The sequence below is a fragment of the Halichoerus grypus genome, chromosome 13 (assembly GCF_964656455.1).
Source record: "Halichoerus grypus chromosome 13, mHalGry1.hap1.1, whole genome shotgun sequence".
In the NCBI taxonomy this organism is placed as follows: domain Eukaryota; kingdom Metazoa; phylum Chordata; class Mammalia; order Carnivora; family Phocidae; genus Halichoerus; species Halichoerus grypus.
In genome coordinates, this window is record NC_135724.1 from 78079030 (window position 1) to 78101423 (window position 22394).

Consider the following 22394-nt stretch of genomic DNA (forward strand, 5'->3'; position numbering starts at 1 on the left):
TTCTGTTCTCTGGCATGGTGGGGGTAGGAGGATTTGAAGTGGTTCATCATTGAGTATTCTTGATTAATTATGAATGCTTATCTGTGACATGTCTGTATGTTTAACTGTCAAAGAAGCAGAATATGGCAAAGTAACTAAAGTCTGACTGAAACCACTGAATCTTTGAAGAGTGAGAAGGGGCTTCTGGACTGGCATTCTGTATGCCTCCCACAACACTCTGCATCCCTCCAATAGGGCTCACATCACACTGTATCACAGTGATCTGTTTAGGCCTGTTCCCCCCACTACATCGTGAGTGCATGAAGATAAGGACCATGTCTTATTCTTTTTTTTGGATCCTCAGTATTGAGTATCATGCCTGATAGATACATGGTAGATACTCCATGCACACTGACCACATGCCATGACGTGCTCCATAATAGAGTTATAATGAACAGACTCAAGAGTTGATATACATGTTGCTGTGGGTTCCAGAAATGGCAGGCCAAAGCCACCTCCCTGACCCAACTTAATTGGACCAGGACTGGAACCAACATTCATCTGGTCCCATCAGCTTCCTCTCTTGCAAATTTGGAAGTGGTGCACTGAACAGCTGAGTCAGATATGTTTGCAGAGCTGAGTCAGGGTGAACGGAAACCATATGCTTGATTAGGCATATGCAGCAGCCACAAGGAGGCAGAAAGAAGTCAGTCTATAGAGAAGGGTGGAAACAGGCCACAGCTCCTGAGAGGGGGCTGCCTTGGGCTCCGGTGGTTCCTTGAGTCTGGTTCTGTTTGTGAAGCCAGGCTGCACTTTATTTCTGAGATTTTTCTAATCTCTCAGAGGTGCCAACTGGCAGCCCATCAGTGAAACCTGGCCTGCAGTTGAATTGTATGGGCTCACACATCACTTAAAAGTTTTTGATCCAACATACTAAAATTTGGAAAGTTCGTGTAACAAGCCAGATTCCCATCTTGAAAATTGGGAGCTCCCACTATGCAACAAAATCAGGTAGGGTTGAGCAATAGCTGCCCCCTTTGGAGAGGTCTCTGCTTCTCACTCTACCACAATTCTTCCCTCTTCCTGTTGTTCCTTACACCTCTGTTCCCCTCACTTATGCTCCCTGGCTGTCCCCTGGAGGAAATTAACTACCGATCCCAGCCTTATAATAAAGTGGTACTTCTTCATTTGCATTAACCTGAGTCCAATTTCTGTTCCTTGTAATTAAAACAGCCTTGATGAGAGCTCTGTGGCAGAGCTCCTCTTGACCATCCCCCATCACCATTCTTCTTTCTTCATGCTAACAGAATCCCAATTTTGTGTTCAAGAAGCTGTGGGCATCCCTTGATCCTGGAAGGAAGGCCCTTCCTTCTCCAGCTCTGGGGGAAGACTCATGCTTTTAGATTCAGATCTTTTAGCAAGGAAACTTTTTGTGACTGTTCCTTCCCCATTCTACCTCCTTTGAAAAAATCTGATATCCAGTACCTTGGCAGCCATCTTGGGGTCATGAGGTTTCATGCATAGGGTTAAATGGCCAACATGCAGAGGAAAGTGGAGAAGAAAAACAAAAAGAAACTGGGTTTTTGATGACATTGTTGAGCTGCTGAGCCTTCCTTAGAATGGCCTGATCCTGGGCTTGTTGTTAAATGAGGAATTAATGTTCAAATGGGTAAGCCATTATTGACTGGTTTTACTGTTGCTTGCAGCTCACTGTTATCCTAGACTAGTTTACTAGTAGTAACCAAGGGAGACTCTTGATCTCACCCTTCAAGCCTCTCTGTTACTTAACATTTGCCCAAAATAATGAATATCCATATTCATTTCAAAGTCCATCCCTAAGATACTTTTACGTTATTGCCAACACATCTCACTTCTGTGTTCTAAGAATACTCGGAATAAGGGAAAGAAAGAAACCACATAGCCTTAGCTACATTGACTGTCTTTTACCATTTTCTGACATCTTTCCTAACACTGAGAAAAACGGATGACATTTCCATTAATGGAAACAGGAGCTTTTGGAAAGTTCGAAATTAGATATAAATGTCTTCTGCTAAAGGCCTTGTATATTCCAGAGCTTGGACAACTTTGGTGGCAGCTCTTGCATCATTCAATAATACTGATTTTTTTTCTAAGCGTAGGCAATTTAGAAGGCAAAGATTTTAAACTTTCATTTTCTCAAGAAGAGAAAGCCCTCAACTGTAAGCCTCTTTACCCCAGGGCCTGGAAAACATTCCTTCCCACCAAGCATTGTTATCCCACCCCAGCCCCCAGTTTTTCCAGGTTATTTGAGGGTGAAGGGAGTGGACATACTAGTCTGGTAGTGTCTGACTAGCTGTAAGGCTAAAGGAAAAGAAAGGAAAGGAAAGGAAAGGAAAGGAAAGGAGAGGAAAGGAAAGAAAAGGAAAGGAAAGGAAAGGAAAGGAAGGGAAGGGAAGGGAAAAGAAGGAAGGAAGGAAGGAAGGAAGAAAGAAAGAAGAAAGAAAGAAAAAAGAAAGAAAGACAAGCTAAGGTTCTGTGTGACCCAGAAGAGCTCAGCAGACCAGAAAGAATTAGAACCATAGCCACCCATGGCTCAAGGAAATGTGGGTGTTGGGGAGAGGTAGATCTGCCAAGCTGCTTCCTCTCTGGCTGCCTGGGCTGAGGGGACTACAGTCTATATTTCAGGAACATGGGATTGTTTGACATTAGCCCAGGACCTGAGCCTACAGTAGTCACCCACTGTGACCTCCACACCATCGGAAGAAAGTGTTGTCTCTGACAGACTCAAAGTCACGACATTGGCAGCCAATGTTGCAACCTGTCCACCTTATTGGAGAGAGTATCATATTAAAGCATTGAGATTACCCTGGATGGACGAAGTTGGCAAGATTCTTAAGTTGAACTGTCACTGGGACATCATGACACATGGAAAAACTTCAATCCTTACAATGTCCACCACCAACATGTTTTAATAAGAGATGAACGTACACATTTGGCTTCCTCAAAATGTTTACTTCAAGCAGGCATCTCCACGCAGAAGGTCAGTCTTCTCTGGCCTTTGATGGGATCCAGCAGCCTCCCTGCTCCTCCTCTAGGTTCCCTGCCTTCATGATGGGAAAGGGCTCATGGAAACCAAATCCTGGAGGTGGATGTTGGCTGCTGAGACAATGGCATCAGCCCTTCCAACCGAGGCCAACCCCAAACCCAACAGACTGCCCTCTCTCCCTTTGCAAATGTACACATGTCACACATCTGGGCCGTCCCGTTCCTCCCCAACAGTGGCAGAGAACTATTGCTGGAACCCCAGGAGCTGCCTCTATGTAAACACCAGCCCTTGACAGCAGGGGTAAGCAAGAAACCAAGGGGGGGAGGATTCCTGGTTCCCTGACCTTGATGGGAGTGGGTGGTTGGTGTAGCATCTTTTCAGTTTCTCTGCCCATGTAGCCAGTTACCCACCCTCAACATCCAAAACACTGAAACCTGAGTTAACTGTTTTTCTTTCTTTAAGAGTCACCAACCAACCTGACCGACGAGGGGGTCAGAAAAGAAGCCCCTGGTGCAGCCTTCATTGCTTCCGAAGGGGAAGCCCCCCACTTTGGCTTTGGGCTTTATCCTCACCTCCTCTGGCCTCTGTCCCCAATTCCTGGGGGAGAGAGAGGACGACAGCTTTCTGAGGTGGTCATCTTGTAGAAGTCCAACTGTCCCCACGGACACGTGAATCCGCTGGAGCCAGAGAGAGCGACTCCAGAGGGGACCAGGAGGGGACACGTGGCTCAAGTTCAAATGCATGTCCATCTGCCAGAGTCTCTACTAGTCCGGCCCTGGGGAGGCAGACCAAGGGGCCCCTTCTGAGAGAGCATCTCTCAGACCCAGGGAGAAGCTGTTCAGGCCACAGCTGGGTCACCTGCAATTTCAAAGAAGAAAACCCGGGGCCAGGGGTGGAGGAGAAATCTCTGAAACGGGTCCTGTTGGTGGACGGCAGGTGTTGAGTCCCTGGGTAGCAGGTCTTTACCGGGCTATGGGCCTGGACTGTATCTACAGAGATGTGTAGGTGGTTGTTCACCAAGGGTGTGACTGGCTGACTCTGGGTGGCGTCTGGTTGGCTAACGGTGACACTGGCCACTCCCAATGTGGCAGTTTTCCCATGCAGGTCCACAGGTTATTAACAAACCGCCCCCCACACATCCAGAGGACCCCCCGAGCAAATACCTCCCCACCCCCAGGTGGATCTCGATGAATATGAGCAAACGTAGTCAAGACACAAAACCCTGTTGGTCCAGGTTGTCCTTCTGGGTGAGTTCTTGACGTCGGCAGTGACAGTCGGTGCCCCAACTGGGCTCCACTAGCTCCCCGCGTTCGACAGCCTCAAAGGCCAGCTCAGCCCCGCATCGGTCCCTACTCCTGAGAGCCAGAGTTCGACCTGGTGACGCCTGTGCCATGCGTCCCTCGGCCGACCATCTCCTGGCCCCACTCCCGGTGGCTGGACTCCTGTAGTCCGCGGCCTTTGGTCTCGATGGGCAAGAAGCAGGAGGCCAGGGCAGCCAGGAGGCAGCAGCCGCTGTACACGGCCAGCGTCAGGTACACGGAAGATTCCAGCATGACCTGGGGGAGGGAGACACAGGGCCGTGAGCCCGTCTCTTCTGAAACACGGGCACCGCCGACCATTCAGGAAGTATTGCTAAAGCCAGGCCCTCTTGGAAGCCCTCTGTGGGATTATCCCATTCAGTCCCCACGACTAAGAGCGAGGGAATTGTCCCCATTTTAAAGAGGGAAAAACTGAGCCTCAGAGAGGGTTAAGTAGCATACTCCAGCTCACACAGATACTAAGGATGGGGCTGGGGTTTGAGCTCAGACCCCATTAGGGTCAAGCGTCTGTATTCCGTGAAACTACACTCTCTCAGAGTAGTACCTCTGCTGACTTTCTCACTTAACAGCAGAGCTAAACCCCATTTTCTCATCTGCCAAATGGGTAGGGGCATTATCTGCCTCCTAAGGACAGGAGCCTCAAGAGGACTTGGCACCACGCGGGCACATGGCCAGCCCTCCACAGGAGGTAATGGTGACATACAATGGCCAAACAGAACAGCCCAGAACACAGATGCTTGGCTGAAACATGGGGCGGGATTCTGTTTATGTGAAATATCCAGAATAGGTAAATTCATACAGACAGGTTGCACAGGGGGCGCCCGGCTGGCTCAGTCGGTAGAGCATGGGACTCTTGATCTCAGGGTTGTGAGTTGGAGCCCCACGTTGGGTGTAGAGCTTACTTTAAAAAAAAAAATGCACATTGGTGGTGGGCAAGCGGGGAGAGGAGAAATAGGGAGTGGCTGCCTAAGGGACATGGAGTTTTATTTGATGAAAACGTTTGGGAACTAGACAGCGTTGGCATTGGCACAACGCTGTGAATGTGCTAAATGCCACTGAATTGTTCACTTTCACGTGGTTAATGTTATGTTACGTGATTTTTACCTTGGTAAAAAAAAAAGGGATAAAGACAGAAAAAAAAAAAAAAAGAATTGGATATCAAAGAAGCAAAACGACTTCAAAATAAGATCCCTGGAAATGGATAGAAATGCTCTAAGACCCATAAGAGGCTGCAAAATTCTGCAAATACACCTAATCATCCAACTCAGAAACCAGGGCCCAAGACATCTGTTTCCCACTAAATCATGTTGCTTTCAACAGTTTGTTTTCATCCAATTAGTTTTTGGCCAAATCGTATGGCACCCCCAGGGTCTTCTGCATAGGAAAGACTCGGGTTTGAGTCCTAGCTTCTCTGCTTCCCAGCTGTGTGACCTTGGACAAGTCCCTTTACCTTTCTGAGCCTGTTTTCTCATTTGCAAGCAATACGACTCCTTTCATAGGATGGGTTGTTAGGGTAAAATAAGATAATGCACACCACCGAGGGCTCTGCAGAAGGCTCAGCATGGAGCAGCTGCTCGCCATGGTTTGGCTTTTGTCATGCCCACCCCCTCCGTATTTGGGGGCGATACCCACCTGAGCAATGAACGGGGTAATGAGAGCACCCACTCTTGCCATGCCGCTGCAGGTGCCCAGGCCCAGGGCTCGAGTTGCCGTGGGGTAGACCTGAAACACAGCCATCAATGTGAGCTTGAGGAAATGCAGGATCCTCCCTCTTCTCTACCTCAGGAGTGATGGGACTGACCCCCACGGGCAGGTCTGAAGTTAGCGTGAGTCACTCAGCTGTTGGTGACCACATCAAGGGGTGGGAGACCTGGTGAGGAGTCTCATCTCAAAGAGGGTAGGAAGTTCAACTGAGAAAGAAGGCAAGAGGCCAAGCTGTGGGTGGGAACCCAATAAGGGGGTCCTCCCTGCCCGGGGTGGTCCCCCAAATACTCCACCAGGAATTGGTACACATTTAGGATCCAGACCCTGTTCCACCTGCCACTTTTCACTCATTCACCTTGAAGCACTGGTCACAGCTCTTCAAAGCATTTCATAAAGACAGAGGTGGAAATGTTTACACGGTTTCTCAGTTGGTACCCAGGAGTGGCTCCCGTGCCTAGCTCTCCCTTGGGCAAAGCGAGAAGTCACTGTGCATCTTCCAGGCCAAGGCAATTAAGAAGTAGGCATGTCTTCTCCACTCCCTTCCCCAGTCCACTGGCTGGAAGGAGGACTCCGAGGACTCCAAGGCCCTGGGGCAGGATTTCTCAACCTTGGCACTCCGGACATTTGGGGATGGGTCCTTCCTCATGGTGGGGGCTGTCCTGTGCATGGTAGGACGTTCAGCAGCATCCCTGACCTCTGCCCACTAGATGCCAGCAGCACCTTCTGCACTGCCCTCCCTGAGTTGTGACAACCCAAAATATCCACAGGCATTGAAAATGTCCCCAGGGCGGGGGGGGGGGGGGTGCTGGCAAAATCACCCTTGGTTAACAATTACTGGATGAGGAATTTGCAAGATGCAAGGAGCTTGGGTCCCCGAATCACCGCAGAAGTGAAAGCACACCCATTTGGACTGTTTCATTAGTGAGAAACTTCTGTTGTGTCGATACATTCCATTTGGGGAGTTATTTGTATAGCAGTTAGCACGCCGCTAACAACTACAATGCTCAGTGCAGAAGCTCGAGAAGAATAAAGAACATACAGGGAAAAGCAAAGCTCATGCCTGATCCTAACACTCAGAGATAACCATTGTCAATTTCCATGTATATCCTTCCAGATCTTTCTATGACTGTATATACATCTGCATTCATTCATTTATTTATTCACTCAACATATACTTTGAGTGCATACCATATGCATTTACATATGATATTTTAATTCACCCAATGACACAAGCAATATATAAATATATTCTCCTTATCAGAAATTAAAACACCTGAACTCCCTTTGATCCACAACCTCTCCCAGGAAATATTCCCCAGAGGTCCCCACTGTTATGAAGTTTGGAATGTATCCACCCAGATGTGTTAAAAATATGTGTAAACAAAATATATAGCATTGTTTTAAAAATATAAATGGTGTCATATCATACTGACCAGTCTGAAACTTGCTTTATCCATTCAGCACTATGTCTTAAAATCCTATGGATATATAGACATCTATTTCATTCTTTTTAACTGCTGTAATTGTATTCCACAATGGATATTCCACAGTTTACAATTTAATACAGATTGGTAGACATTGTATTAAAAGAGGGGCACAGACACTGACCAGCGAAAGGAAGTCAGGGGAGGGGAAGATCTGGGAGGGCTTCTTGGAGGAGGCAGGATTGGTGTTAGGCCTGAGGTGGGGTGGAGGGAGCTGGGTTCAAGATGATGACTCAGAGTGAGGACTCTGGAGTGCTGTGGGAAGGAGGGCTAATCTAGACACCCTCCTTCCCCTGGCACAGCATCTGGTACATAATATTCTCCTCCTCCCTTTGCTCCAATCTAAAATAAAATGAAATAAAATACAATAGGTCTAAAATAAATAACCCATAATCCCTGAGTGTGGGAAATTGGACATGCTCGGGCGCTATTGTGTGGAGTGTAAATTTGTGCCACATTTTAGGGGGTGAGCTCTCAAGTCCACTCAATATTTGTAATGTTTATAGGCTTTAACTCAGCAATTCCACATCTTGACATTTATTCTATGGGACTCACACACATGTACATGACTGTGTAAAGCTGTTTACCTCGGCATCGTTTGTAATAGTGAAAACTTGGAAAACAATCCAAATTTCTGTTAGTAGGAGAATTGTTATAAAATTATGATTTGCCCACACTATACTATATAGTATAGTAAAATATATCATATATATGCATATATATACCATATAGTATAATACAGTATACAATATAAAGTATATATACTGCATAGTGAAGTATAGTATATAATATACATAGTATATATAGTATAGAGTATAATAGAGTATATAATATATAGTTGTATACAATATAGTAAAGGGATGGTATATAATATATATAGTATATATATATACTATATAGTATAGTATATAATAGGTAGTATATATTAGTATATTATATATAGGATACACTATATATAGTATATACTTTATACTATATAGTACAGTAGAGTAGAGCAAGTATGGAAAAGAACAAAGTAGATCCATATGTCCTGTGCTCATTGTCTTCAATCTTCGTCTCCAGAATTCCCCACCTCATTCTCTCCCCTGGGACTCTGGAACACTCCCCTCTCCTCACCCCACTGGCCTCGGGTGGTGGCAGCGTCCCCAGCCACCTCCACCCCATTGCAAGCTCTGGGGCACTTTATTGCTTTCATGTTTCCCTAAGCCTTGTTCCACACCATTGTAATTAGTTTCTTTATTAAAACTCTTCCCAGTTGCTCACTTCCCCAGTTTGGTACATGCACTAACATAAATTAGTATGTGCCTAGAAAAAAACTGAATTATTAAAAAAAGGTGGTATCTAGGAAGGGGGAACATGGGGCCCTTAAATTTTGGTTTTATGCAGTTCGATACCGTTTGCAACTTTTACATTGAACATCAGCTTTCATAAGCAGAAAAAAAATGATCGAAAGATAGCCTGCAATAATGAAGAGTCTCACAGTCACTACTCAGACAGACCCACGGACAAATCCCATTCTGAGGATCCCAGGCTGAGTGTTTCTGGAAGCAGAGCTCCCTCCCTCCCCTTCCCCGCTGCTCACAGACCGCCCCCCGCCTACCTCAGGTGTGTAAACATAGGCTGCCTGGAAGCCTCCAGAAATAAATGCTCTTGCAATGAAGAGTAACAGAGTGAGCATGTTTCTAGGGAGAGAAATAAAAAAGAAGATGAGCAGGTTTTTTTTTTTTTTTTCTGTCAGCTTGTTTCAGCAAAGTCCTATCTGCCCAGGCAGAATTTATACCCTAGAAATTGGCTCAGCCCACCCCCACCCAACATATCCACACAGGCACACAATCCTGCTGCCTTCTCTAAAGGCCTGCTTTTATAAGTTTATCATTCTCCAAAGTTCCAGGCTAAGAGCTGCAAACATCTGCTGTGCCCAGGTTGAGGGGGGCAAGGTCAGAGAGAAGTGATATAAATCATTGAAAACCCAGACGAGGCCTGGTAGAGTCAGGAGCCAGCTGAGCCAGTGAAAGTAAACTTCTATGCAGTATTTTTAAGGTAATCCTGGTCCCCGACCCTCTGTTCCATTGTTCCCCAAAATGCCTAAGAACACCAACATGTCAGGGTCTAAGCTACCTCTCCAGGCCTTCCACATATTCCTCACCAGCTTTGGTCTGGGGCCTCTCCGAGGTCAAGAGAGGCATAAGCCTCTTCCATATTTTGAGGCTCTTGATAGATGGAAAAATGGAGAAGTGCCAAAAAAGGGATTATACAACAGGCCCTTGAAATATTTCCATTGAACAAAGGAATGCTTTTAACGCATACATAAACAGTTGTATGTGCGATCTCTCTGGGAGACAATGTCAAAAGTCTAAATGTGACAGTTGGGGCAAAACCTGGACCAAAGTGCCCTCCCAGCCCTACCCCCATCAGAGGCCCCAAATTGAGTCTGATCTTGTGGTCAAGAGTCTCAGTCCTAGCGAGGGACCGGGGAAGGCGGGGAGGGGGGGAATCTCTCAGATGACCACCAGGAATATAGCCCACAGCTTAGAGGCCCAAAGAGACACTGACCATGACCTGAGAAGTGAACCTGCTGGTCAGAGAGAACTGGTTTCAAGACCCACCTTCCAACACAAATGAACAGCAGGAGGCTGCAGAGGGAGAAGATGATGAAGCACAGGGCCATGGTCTTCTTGCGGCCCAGGCGATCAATAATCCATAGAGTCACAAGGACACCTGGGGGAGAGCAGGGGCACCATGGCAGGAGGCTTCCAATATGGCTCCCAATGCCCCCCGCCTCCTGGTATTCACACCCCATATAATTCCCTGCCCCTGAGAGTGCGCCTGACCTAGTGAGTCGCTTCTCATGACTAGAATACAGAAAAGCATTGGGATGTCACTCCTGAGATGAAGTTATAAAAGAAGGTGGCTTCTGCTTTGCTGGTATTTTCTCTCCCCCTGACTCTTCTTGGGCGCTGGCCTAAAAGTGGCCTCTGGCCAATAACCAGTGAGGAACTGAGGCCCTCGGTCCAACAACCCTGGAGGCATTGAATCTTGCCAACGACCACGTGAGTGAGCATGGAAACAGGCCCTGTCCCAGCTGAACTTTCAGATGTGATTGCAGATGCTGGGCTAACACCGCCATTGCGGTCTTGTCAGATAAGCTGAAGCAGAGGACCCAGGTAGGCCACTCCCAGCTTCCTGACCCACAGAAACTGTGAGTAATAAATATGTTGTTTGAAGCCACTAAAATATGGGATAATTTGTTACACAGCAATGGATAACTAAATAGCCACCAAGGGATGTGGTATTCATTGAATTCAGGCAATGGACACTAGGGATGGGAGTCAGAACCACCCGGGTTCTAAGGCCTCCTTCTGCCTCTAACTTGCCATATGGTCTTGGGTTTGTCCCTTGCCTTTTCTGAGCCTCAGTTACTTCATCTGTAAAATGGGACTCAATAAAAATAAGACTCCCTACTTCAGTAGAGACAGTATAGCATGGTGCTTATTATTAATAATATTAATAATAATTATTAAATCTAGGCTCAGCACTTTACATCTATTATCTTGCTTAATCATCAAAACAACTCCCTAAAATAAATGCTATCAACACCTGCATTTCCCACACTCATTCAATCAAAAAATTAAGTGCCTGCTGTGGTCAGGAACTGTTCTAGGAGCCTTGGGATGTGTCAGTGAACAGAAACAACAAATCATAAGTGTAATAAATAAGAATTATCTGAGTTTCAGAAAGGTAAAATCATGGAAATCATGGAAAAGTCATGGAAATGGTTATTGGCAATGTGGTATCTAACTCCAAGTCCCTAGTCTTACCCTCTGAGCTCTATGGGGAAGGGTTTTAGAAGAAAGATAGACAGGGTAGTATAGAAGTGAAGACTCTGGGCTCCGGGGTGGGACCTCAGTTCTCAGCTCTGCCAAGTGTAAGACACTCAGTGTTTTAGCTGAGCTTTCCTAGAAGCAGACCCTGGGACAAGGGTCCAAGTACAAGTGTTTACTTGAGAGGTAACCCAAAGAAACACCAGTGGGAGGCTGGGAAAGTAAGATAGGGAAGGGAAGACAAGAGTGCCTGTCAAGCAGGTTACCATTGTGGGCAGTTGCTATCGAATTCCACTGGGGGGCTCTGGGAGCCAGTGTGGAACATGCATCTTAGAATTCTCCTGCCTGATGGGCGAGGAAGCTAGGGTATTTATATACCACCAACTCTTGCAGTTATCATTAGAAAGCAGCTCCCAGATGTTAACTCCCTGGAACTTCCGGCCACCTTGCTTGCTTTTAGATCCTGAGGCTTTCCAGCCCTCTTGAGAGAGCCCTCAGACACAAAGATGCAGATACTCGCATCTGCAAGTTTAGGAACAGTTTTTGCTACACCTCTCTAAGCCTTAGTTTCTTCAGTTATAAAATGGGAGATAATTATGCTACTTCTCAAGACTAAATGAGACATATCTATAAAACACTTAGCCTAGAGCCAGATATCCATATGGTAAGCACTCAATAAATACCAGATACTATTGTTGTTGTAATAATTATTAGTTTTTTTAAAAGGAAAAGATAGATGACCTTCACTTTATGAGCAGGTTTGGATTTTTTGACACCCACTGACCCTTCCAGTGTGAGTGCTGATGGGGGACAATTCTCCATGGGTCTCTTGTATTTCTTGCATGCGGAGGCACTAGCTGCCCTTTGTTCCAGGCTATCATTTAATTTGGATAGTCAATAGCCTTGGAAGATAGAGATATTGTCCCCTTCCAGAGTCAAGGGCAGGTCTGTTTACTGTCCAGTGTAATAAAGGTGATGTCTCTCTCTCTGGAGCAAAACTGGGCAGGTTTCTGGCAACCCATTACAGAAGATTTGAGTTCCCTAAGCCTGGGATTCCTCAGGTAAGCAAAGTGAAAAAGGGATTGAGGAAGATACTGGGAAGTCAAGGAAAACTGCGGAATACAGGGTCAAGAATATAGGGAGTAGTAGATCAATCAGGTACATGGAAGGGAACACTCAGGTAATTCCTCAAGCAGCAACCATCATCCATTATCAGCATGTGTATGCATTTGGGTGAGGGGTTCTTATCAAAGGACCAGAGTTAGAGCACAACAGGTGTACCCACTACCTCATTGCATGTGTAACATCCACCTGGACCCTTTGTCATTATCCTTGTGAGATTTGGGAGCAAGGGGAGCTGACACTAATATACTATTCATGTTGCTATTGAATTCCACTGGGGGGCTCTGGGGGCCAGTGTGGAATATGTTGCTTGCTGTGCCATGGGTAATAAATAGTCTTTGTCTTTGACCCAGGAGTCTCATGTCTTCTGCCAGTGAGCGTGACAATGGGCAGCCTAATCTGTGAGCCTTCAAGTAGAGTAGCCTTCACAGTTCTTGTCAACTTGTAGCTAAGGGTTGAAAAAAGAACCTCCAGCTCCCCTAGAAAGGGGATTTGCTTCCAGGCAGCACCAGGTGGAACCACCAGATGAGCAGCTGCTACATTCACAGGCTTCCCTGCCCCAGCCCCACCTCACACAGGTTCCTCACCTGGGAACTCAGAGAGCGTAGTCCACAGCAGGTCCATGTAATCCTCCTCACTCAGGTACTCACAGGCCAGGCTGCATTTTGCTTCTACTGCCTTCTTCTGGCTAGAGACTGGGAGGTGGGAGACAGGAGAAAGAAGAGCCGTGCCTAGAACCTTGAATCACACCCTCCTGCTCCCACACCTCCTTCCCTGGGTATGCTTCAGCTGGGATACCGTGGAAAGGGCCCAGGCCCGGGAGTCAGACAGACTCAGGTTCAAATCCCAACCAGCAGGGCTACAGCTTTATCTTTCTGAGCCTCAGTTTCTTCATAAAACTGGAGCTAATAAAACCACTGGGCAAGGTGGTTGGGAGAATGAAATCAGGCTGTGCGTATGAATGTGCTTAGCCCAGAATTGGCACATACTAGGTATTTTTGTGGCAGACAGACTCCAGGTGGCATACTCCAGGGTGGCCTCTATGGTCCCAACCTATATTATCTGGCCCCCATTACTTCCTTGATCCCACCTTCTGTCTCTCGCCCTTGCTCTGTTCACTATACTCCAGCTACACTGGTTTTCTTTTTCTTTTTTTTTTTTTTTTTAAATTTTTTTTATTGTTATGTTAATCCCCGTACATTACATCATTAGTTTTAGATATAGTGTTCCATGATTCATTGTTTGTGCATAACACCCAGTGCTCCATGCAGAACGTGCCCTCCTCAATACCCATCACCAGGCTAACCCATCCTCCCAACCCCCTCCCCTCTAGAACCCTCAGTTTGTTTTTCAGAGTCCATCGTCTCTCATGGTTCTTCTCTACACTGGTTTTCTTGCTGTTCCTTCAACACTCCTGCCTCAGGACCTTTGCACTGGCTGCTGCCTCTTCCTGAATTGCTCTTTATATATACCTATGACTAATTTCCTCACCTCCTTTATGTCTTTCTTTAAATCTCACCTCATGGAGGCCATTCTGACCACCCCATTTAAAACTTCAACCGACCCACTGCCCCTTGCTCTGCCACCCATTCCTGACCTCCCTTATCCTGCTTGGCTATCTTGTTTTCCCATACCTTTGTTAAGAAATAGCATGAAAGACTTTGAAATGGGCAAAATGTTTTGTCTAGTGCACCCTTACAAGTTGTATCACCTTTCATTATCTGTGAGCTATGCACATTATAGAATATTGATATTAATGCAAATGATTCTTGTCTATCAAAATGTAAATTTTGTCTGGTGATGCAATTGATTATTGCCTTATGCATATTGACAAGTTGTGCCTCTAATTGTAAAGCCTTTTCAGCATTTCTGATTGCCTATATACATGTATTTTTGAATTCTCCTTTGAACCAGATGTAAACCCTTGCTGGCGTTAGTAAACAATTCTCCATGGGTTGCTCACATTTCTGCATGTTTTATAAGCAAAGACACTGACTATCTTTGTTCTAAACTATCTTTTCAAGGACCTTTGTTTAACCAACAACTTTGACAGGAAGTGTCCAACTTTGGAGCAAGGGGCAGGTTTGCTTATGGGCTTCAATGGCATAATGTCTCCCTGCAGGACAAGGGCAGGCTTTACCAGCTTTCTGTCTTTACCATCCAGGATAAGAGAGCTACGTGCCCTAAGCTCAGAGATCCCCTTTTGTAACATAACCCACTCCTTTGCAGCTGTGGCCCCCCTTCTTCATATTACCCTGTGGGAATGGGAGCTCCTTATGTTGTAAGGAAATGCTGATACTTCAGCTACTGCTATTACTGTGAGTAACAAAGTCCTTTGTCTCTGATCCAGGAGTGTTGTGTCTTTTGCAGGCATCTGTGGAAGCTGTGGAAGGCTAACTTGCTAGCTTACAAAGAGGTAAGTCCTCAGACTTTTCACGGTTCTTAACTGGTTCATTCATTAATTGATGAGTTAAATAAAATAAAATCTTTGATATATGTTCACTGTATATTGGTAGGGGAGGCATGATTTTGCCTTTTCTTTAAATTTTTTTCTTTGACACACCTATCACTTTCCAACACGATGTGTTATTTACTTACTTATGCTATTCTCTCTCTTTTTTTCTCTCCCCACCAAAATATGAGCATACAGGGTAGGGATATTTGTAGTTTGTATCCAGTGATGTATCCTAACACCTAGATCAGTACCTGGCATATAGAAAATACCGAATGAATGACTTGCCCAAGGTCACACAACTACTTGGTGCTAGAACCCAGGCTCCCTGATTTCCAGCTATGGGCTTGTTGCACAGTATCACTTTCCTACCCAGGTAAAAGAGAGAGCTTTAAACAGGAGTTGGCAAAATATTACCTGCCAAGTCATAGCTGGTCTCCTGCCTGTTTCTGCCTGGCTTGCATGCTAAGAGTGGTTTTTACATTTTAAAATGATTTTTAAAAATCAAAGAGGAATAACACTTCATGACATAGAAATGATATGCCATCCAAATTTGCATTCACGAATAAGGTTTTATTAGAACACAAGCAGTGTTCGTTCATTAACCTATTGTCCACAGCTATTTTCCTCCTCCAACGGCAGAGGTGTATGTCCCACAAAGCCTAAAATATTGACTATCTGGCCCTTTATAGAAAAAGTTTGCCAATCCCTGCTTTGTAACATTCCCCTGGATCCTCTGCTTTGCTTCAGTGCATCCACTGTTAGGGACATGCAATTTATACTCTCTCAATACCAAACCCCAAATATGCGGCTAAGCCACCAACTCATTAAATCCTTATACCAATAAACCAAACTATTAACTAAGATTATAGAGGCTTAGTATGAAAAAGATAACTGGGCAAATCCCGCAGACAAGCAAGAACTTGATCCCTTTATCCTCCACCCAGGGTTCAATGCTAGGAACCTATTCTTAAAGATAGAATGGTTTGAAAGCCCAGACATCTGCATATACACTTTGCTTTCTATTTTGTTCCTTCTGTCCAGCGGCTCCCACCTCTAGCTGCACAATTGAATCTGCCTTCGGCTCAGGTCGTGATCCTGGATTCCTGGGATCAAGCCCCACATGGGGCTCCCTGCTCAGCGGGGAGTCTGCTTCTCCCTCTCCCTCTGCCCCTCTCCCCTGCTCATGCTCTCTCTCGCATGTGGGCATGCTCTCTCAAATTAATAAATAAGTAAATAAAATCTTTCAAAATAAAAAAAATAAAAGCTCCTCCGGGTGATTCTGTTGTGTGGCCAGGGTTGAGATCCAGCCTGGTTCTCAGACCTCATATGCACATGAGAATTGCTGCATAGGGTCATGGCCATCAAACTGAGTGCTGTACTTCACCGAGCCCTTTAAGTGACATAAGATATGACTCTGCTGTAATGTCACTTTTATCATGACAAGATTATTTGGCTTTCTACAGAGTATCTTGGAGACCACAGTCCAGGTCTTCTATGCTCATTTGGCAGAGACTTTCTCCCAGGAGTCTGCGGGGTAATGTCACCGGTATTTGTGCACGGCCAGGCTCAGGAGAGGTGGAACCTGGGGTGGGCATGCGTGTGTGACTATGTAGGGTGGGAGTAGGGTAGTTTGATACTCACTGCTGCAGACATCTCCTGCCTGAAAGAGCTCAGTGGTGAGCAGAACTAATCCATAGTAAGAAAACGCATTGGAAAACCTGCCAGAAAGGAAGAAAGAAGAGGTAAAGAAATGATGGGAGAAATGCAAGTCCCCTTTCCCCATCCCCTCAGGAAGGACTTGCATCTATAACAGCGAGGACCAGTCTTTGGGCATGGGTGACACTGGACCTTTGGGGGCTTTCCTGGGCCCCTTGAGCAGGAAAATGGCAGGTACAAAGCATAGTGATGTGATAAAGGGACGTGATCTTTTGTCCTTTGAAAGACCAAGAACTGTATTATATCGCAGAGAACACCCAAGGTTGTTTATTCAACTGGCAATAGGGAAAACAAGTTTGGGGGACCAAAATTTGGAAGAACACAGTCATGGGTGACATTGATCAGGGCTTCTGGGCCAAGTCAGTCAACGTGAAGAGAGAAGAGGAGGGGAAAGCTTTGATAATAAAGAGCACTGGACTCCAGCTCTGCCCTTGAACTCCTGGGAGCTGAATCAACTCACCAAGCATTTATTAAACACCCACTGTGTACCCTGTACAAGTGTGGATTCTGCAGACTTCCCTAAAATTTCACATCAGAATGAAATAGTTAATTAATTCACAATTGTCCCAGGAACTAGAACACTCAAGTCTGTAGGACCAGAACATTATCATCCTATAGTACAGTTACGTGGGAACTGTCATAATCAGACCACAGTGAGTAATTTCCTTGGGTTGCAATATGTGTTAGCAAATTTAGCAATTTCTATAGTGCACAAAAATTAGTCTCCAATTAATTGCTTCAGTATTTGGCCCAACTGAATCACCTGCATGCAAAGATAGATACCTTAAACTCCCACCTCCACTCCCTTTTTAAAAATCCTACAGATTCCATGGGCGCCTGGGTGGCTCAGATGGTTAAGCGTCTGCCTTCGGCTCAGGTCATGATCCCGGGGTCCTGGGATCGAGTCCCACATCGGGCTCCCTGCTAGGCGGGGAGCCTGCTTCTCCCTCTGCCTTTGCCTCTCTGACTCTCATGAATAAATAAATAAAACATTTAAAAAAAAAATCGTACAGATTCCACACTTGTGTTGGGCACACAGCAGGTGTTTAATAAATGCCTGGTTCAGCTCTTAGGAATGCAGAGACAGAGCTAGAGCCCAGTGCTGTATATTATCAAAGCTTTCCCCTCCACTTCCCTGCAACTGACCATTTTTCAGGACAATCCCCTGCTAATTAGCACCTCTACTCAAAGGTGCATGGGAAAAGTGAGAACTGGTTAAACCAGAATGCAAAGTGTTAGCCAGGCCCCTTCTGCACACTGTTCATGCTGTATACATGATTTGGTAGAAAGAGAGTTCAAAGAATAGCTGAGATTTAACTAGTTGTGGATTTTCAGGTAATTATTCTGTACAAATCCCTGCCTTCCATCCTGCCCACATCCATACATTGCCAATGGCTGTTATTTAAGGAAAATAGACCAGGATCAGGACTGAAAGTTCTAAGGATGCCTGTATTGACCAAATTAGTGGTTCCCCAAATCAGGTAGGCCCCATGCCACTGGTGGTATCCAAGGCAATATTGGCCAAGAAGGGGACTTGATGGAGCATGCATATTGAATCTCATTGTGACAAAAATCCATTTTACGTTTCCTTTCAATTACAGTTGACCCTTGGACAGCACGGGTTTGAACTGCACGGGGCCACTTGTAAAGAGCTTTTTTTCAATAAATATAGTACACTACTGCAAGTGCATTTTCTCTGCCAGAAGATTTTAATAACATTTTCTTTTTCTCTAGCCTACTTTAAGATATAATATATAATACATAGAACATACAAAATATGTGTTCATTGACTGTTTATGTTACCAGTAAGGCTTCTGGTCAATAGGAGGCTATTGGTTAAGTTTTGGGGGAGTCAAAAGATTTCCAACTGCTCAGGGGTCTGTGCCTTTAACCCCCTTTCTGCATTGTTCAAAGTCAATTGTATTTTGATGATTTCCTAGTTTCACTTACTTGCTAATGCATGAGTCCTTAACACCTACCCTCTGTCTGTGTCTCTCTATTAAATACAGCAGCTCAATGACTTGGCAAATCATCAATCTAGCTACTTTTTACTGTATATCTCTTGAAAATATATGGCCTGCAATTAAGGTTTTTTTCTTTAAAGCAGACATATAAAATTCCCTCTTAAAAGACATTTATCTGAACGCTTGTGCACTAATGGTGGGAATGCAAACTGGTATAGCCACTCTGGAAAAGAGTATGGAGGTTCCTCAAAAAATTAAAAATAGAACTACCCTATGATCCAGTAATTGCATTACTGGGTATTTACCCAAAGAATACAAAAACACTAATTCAAAAGGATATTTGCACCCCTATGTTTATTGCAGCATTATTTACAATAGCCAAATTATGGAAGCAGCCCATGTCCATCGACAGATGAATGGAAAAGAAGATGCGATACACACACACACACACACACACACACATATTTATATACACACACATATACAGACAACAGAATATTATTCTGCCATAAAAAGAATGAAATCTTGCCATTTGTAATAACATGGATGGAGCTAGAGAATATAATGCTAAGTGAAATAAGTCAGTCAGAGAAAGACAAATACCATATGATTTCACTCATATGTGGAATTTAAGACACAAAACAAACAAAGGAAAAGAAAAAGAGACAAACCAAAAAACAGACTCTTAACTAGAGAGAACAAACTGATGGTTACCAGAGGGGAGGTGGGTGGGGGGATGGATGAAATAGGTGATGGGGATTAAGAGCACACTTATCATGATGAGTACTAAGTAATGTATAAACACTCTGAATCACTATATTGTATACCTGAAACTAATATAACATGGATGTTAACGATATTGGAAATAAAATTAAAAACTTACTTTAAACAAGGACATTTATCTAAGTCAGAAGTGAGTTCAATTAAAGAAAAAGATTAAGAAAATAATAGCTCAGGTGATATCTGGAAAAGGCAGAGATCAGGAAAGTGATGCTCAAACCACTGAACTTTGTAACTGTTGCCTACGATTAAAGAGTTCTCTGTGCATCGCATAAAAACAGAACCCAAAACAGGGCACAGGTGAAGGGGATCAAAGCGTCAAGAAACAGCTCTTACCATATAAACCACAGCAACAAGGTTGTCCATCTAAAATGGGGCGTGAAAAGGTCCCTCATTCTGCCTCGGTCTTCCTGTTACAAGACAAGGACATGCTCTTTGCTCTCCACTCCTCCAGCAGTGCTGGCATTGGGTGGACACCCATGGCTGGGAGGGAGGTTGCTGATGGGCTACACGCTCAGGATCCAAGAACCCAGGACTCAATCCCACAGCACAAAGTCCCCCAGCCCAGTGAGGCCCTCCAGCCAGGACCCAGCAATGTCTACAGTCTTGATGCCCCAAGGATGGAGACGTTCTGCAACCCCCAACCCCAGCCTGAAATCCTGGAGCCAGGAAGCAGACTCCATGCCCTGAGGACTCTCAGGTAGTCCCATAGACCCGGGGAGCAGTCAGTCAGTCCAAGGCCTGTCTAACCATTTCATGCCCAGACTAAGCCAGCTCTAGGTCAAGATCACAAAAATTAATGTGCTGAAAATCAATTCGCCAGAAGCCAATGTGCTGAAAGATTGATTAGTTAAACGACCCACTTGCCAATTTCATATAATTTGCTAATTTATCAAATCTCTGCTCTACAATGTTCTTTTTTTTTTTTTTTAAGATTTTATTTATTTATTTGAGAGAGAGAGAGCATGAGCAGGGGGAAGGGTGGTGAGAGAGGGGGAGAGGGAGAAGCAGGCTCCCCACTGAGCTGAGCTGAAAACAGACACTTAACAGACTGAACCACTCTACAATGTTCTTTTTAAGAGTATATTCTATGAGGGGTGCCTGGGTGGCTCAGTCTTTAAGCGGCTGCCTTCGGCTCAGGGTATGATCCCAGGGTCCTGGGATCGGGCCCCGCGTTGGGCTCCCTGCTCGGCTGGAAGCCTGCTTCTCCCTCTCCCACTCCCCCAGCTTGTGTTCCTGCTCTCACTATCTCTCTCTCTGTCAAATAAATAAATAAAATCTTTTAAAAATAATAATGAAATAAATAAATAAATAAAATCTTTTAAAAAAAGAGTATATTCTATGATGGTGATTATATTCTTCTTAGATATATTTAACAAATATATTTTCCTTAGTTTGAGAAATGCTTGCTTATTTAAACATGCTAAATGCTTAAAAAAGGATTATGGGCCATAGGTGGTTTAGTCTACCTGTGAATATTGTTTTTGTGAATAAAAATATATTTTTTAATATATTCTTGAATGAAAAAACAATACTCATTAAATATGTTTATTGAATATATTTGAGAATGTTTGCATTTGTTGAATATATTTTGAAATAGGCTCATTAATATATTTAGAAATAGATTCATTAATATATTTATAGAGAGAATATATTGAGGAAATAAATATATTAATATGTACATAGGAAAAATATACTCCTATTTACTACATATATTCAAAAAGAATGCTCCTTGAAACATGTTTTTGGTAAAAAGATACATTACCAAGTTAATTCAGGAAAACTGGCTTTTGGAGAATTGGTCTGCTTCTGCTCTTTTTGTGTGCCTCAGGATTTACCACACCCACCCTCGTACACGCTCCCACGCAGGTGCACGAACACACACACCACAGACAGTGGGCCAGGCACGGACCTGTCTGGAGATGATGAGTTTCCCCAGCGGCATGGGGGCTCCGTTTTCGGTTGCTATCCTCTTTAATGTGGCAATGGCCTTTTCCTGATTCCCGGACAGCACATCGTACCTTGCGCTCTCCGGCAGCCACTGTGGGTAGAGGTGTGGCAGGTTAGGGTGGAACAGAACACTGGGTTGCAGCCACATACTCTCATCTGGGTGTGGAGTCTTTAAGGGTGGGGCTTCTGGCTCCAGAGGCCTGGCTTCAAATACTGGCTCTGTCATTGATTATATTGGTTGTGTGACCTTGAGCAATTACTTGACCTCTCTGTGCCTCCATTTCCTCATCCATAAAATGGGGATAATGATAGATCCCATCTTTTTGGGTTGTCGAGGGGATTAAGTGAGATAATCCAGACAAAGGGCTTAGCACAGTGCCTGGAATGGGTTCATGTAGTTATGATTGCTGCCATTGTTATTATTATTACTAATTGGTGTTGCTGTCAGAGTCCCCCCCAAAAATCTGGAAAATAATCCTTACAGGATGGTGTCCTCCTCCACCCCCTCCCCACCGAAATACAGTGAACAGCAGGAGGCCAAGAGACAAAGGTTGAGATGTCTTAAAGGATACCTACAAAACACAGGACCGCAAAGAGGAGCAAGGGGACAGCCGAGAGGATGAGTAGCCAGCGCCAGCCCAGGCTGGGCATCACAAACACAGCCAGGATGACCTCGAACACTGTCCCGATGGCCCAGAAGACCTGGCATGGGAAAATGGGATCAGTGATGGGAGCCGCATGGTCAACGCATGAGCAATGTCAGTGTCATTGTAGATGACACTATCGATATGGGTAAGGGGTCCTTGGGGTCTGCAAAGTCAGAATGACCAGCACTTTTCTTGGGGTCCATATAGTTGGGCCAGGGCCACCATGTTGTCCATCTCCTGAGGGTGCCATCCACAGGGTATAATATTGGCATGGTACCCACTGGAGTGTACAATGTGGTAGCTCTGGTTAAGGAGATCAATATCACCTTGTGTGAGGTCAATATGGTGATGGACACATTGGTTTTTGTTTACTGACATCCATCTCTCTTGCCCAATGGGGCCCTAGTATCCTTAGTCCCAATTGCCTC

The 22394-nt window shown here is 44.9% G+C and overlaps 1 protein-coding gene across 1 annotated transcript in view; it reads right to left on the reverse strand.

Moving 5' to 3' along the window:
* Positions 1 to 2901: 2901 nt before the first annotated feature.
* Positions 2902 to 22394, reverse strand: part of SVOP (SV2 related protein) — a 67961-nt gene continuing 48468 nt past the window's right edge. Inside the window, exons 8-16 of the mRNA XM_036085927.2 lie at positions 21896 to 22021; positions 21282 to 21410; positions 19706 to 19779; positions 16551 to 16627; positions 13042 to 13149; positions 10118 to 10229; positions 9112 to 9193; positions 5956 to 6045; positions 2902 to 4560 (exon numbers count right to left, since the gene is read on the reverse strand). Of these exons, the coding sequence (XP_035941820.1) occupies positions 4354 to 4560; positions 5956 to 6045; positions 9112 to 9193; positions 10118 to 10229; positions 13042 to 13149; positions 16551 to 16627; positions 19706 to 19779; positions 21282 to 21410; positions 21896 to 22021 (1005 nt within the window). The 3' untranslated portion in view covers positions 2902 to 4353. The remainder of the gene's footprint in view (positions 4561 to 5955; positions 6046 to 9111; positions 9194 to 10117; positions 10230 to 13041; positions 13150 to 16550; positions 16628 to 19705; positions 19780 to 21281; positions 21411 to 21895; positions 22022 to 22394) is intronic.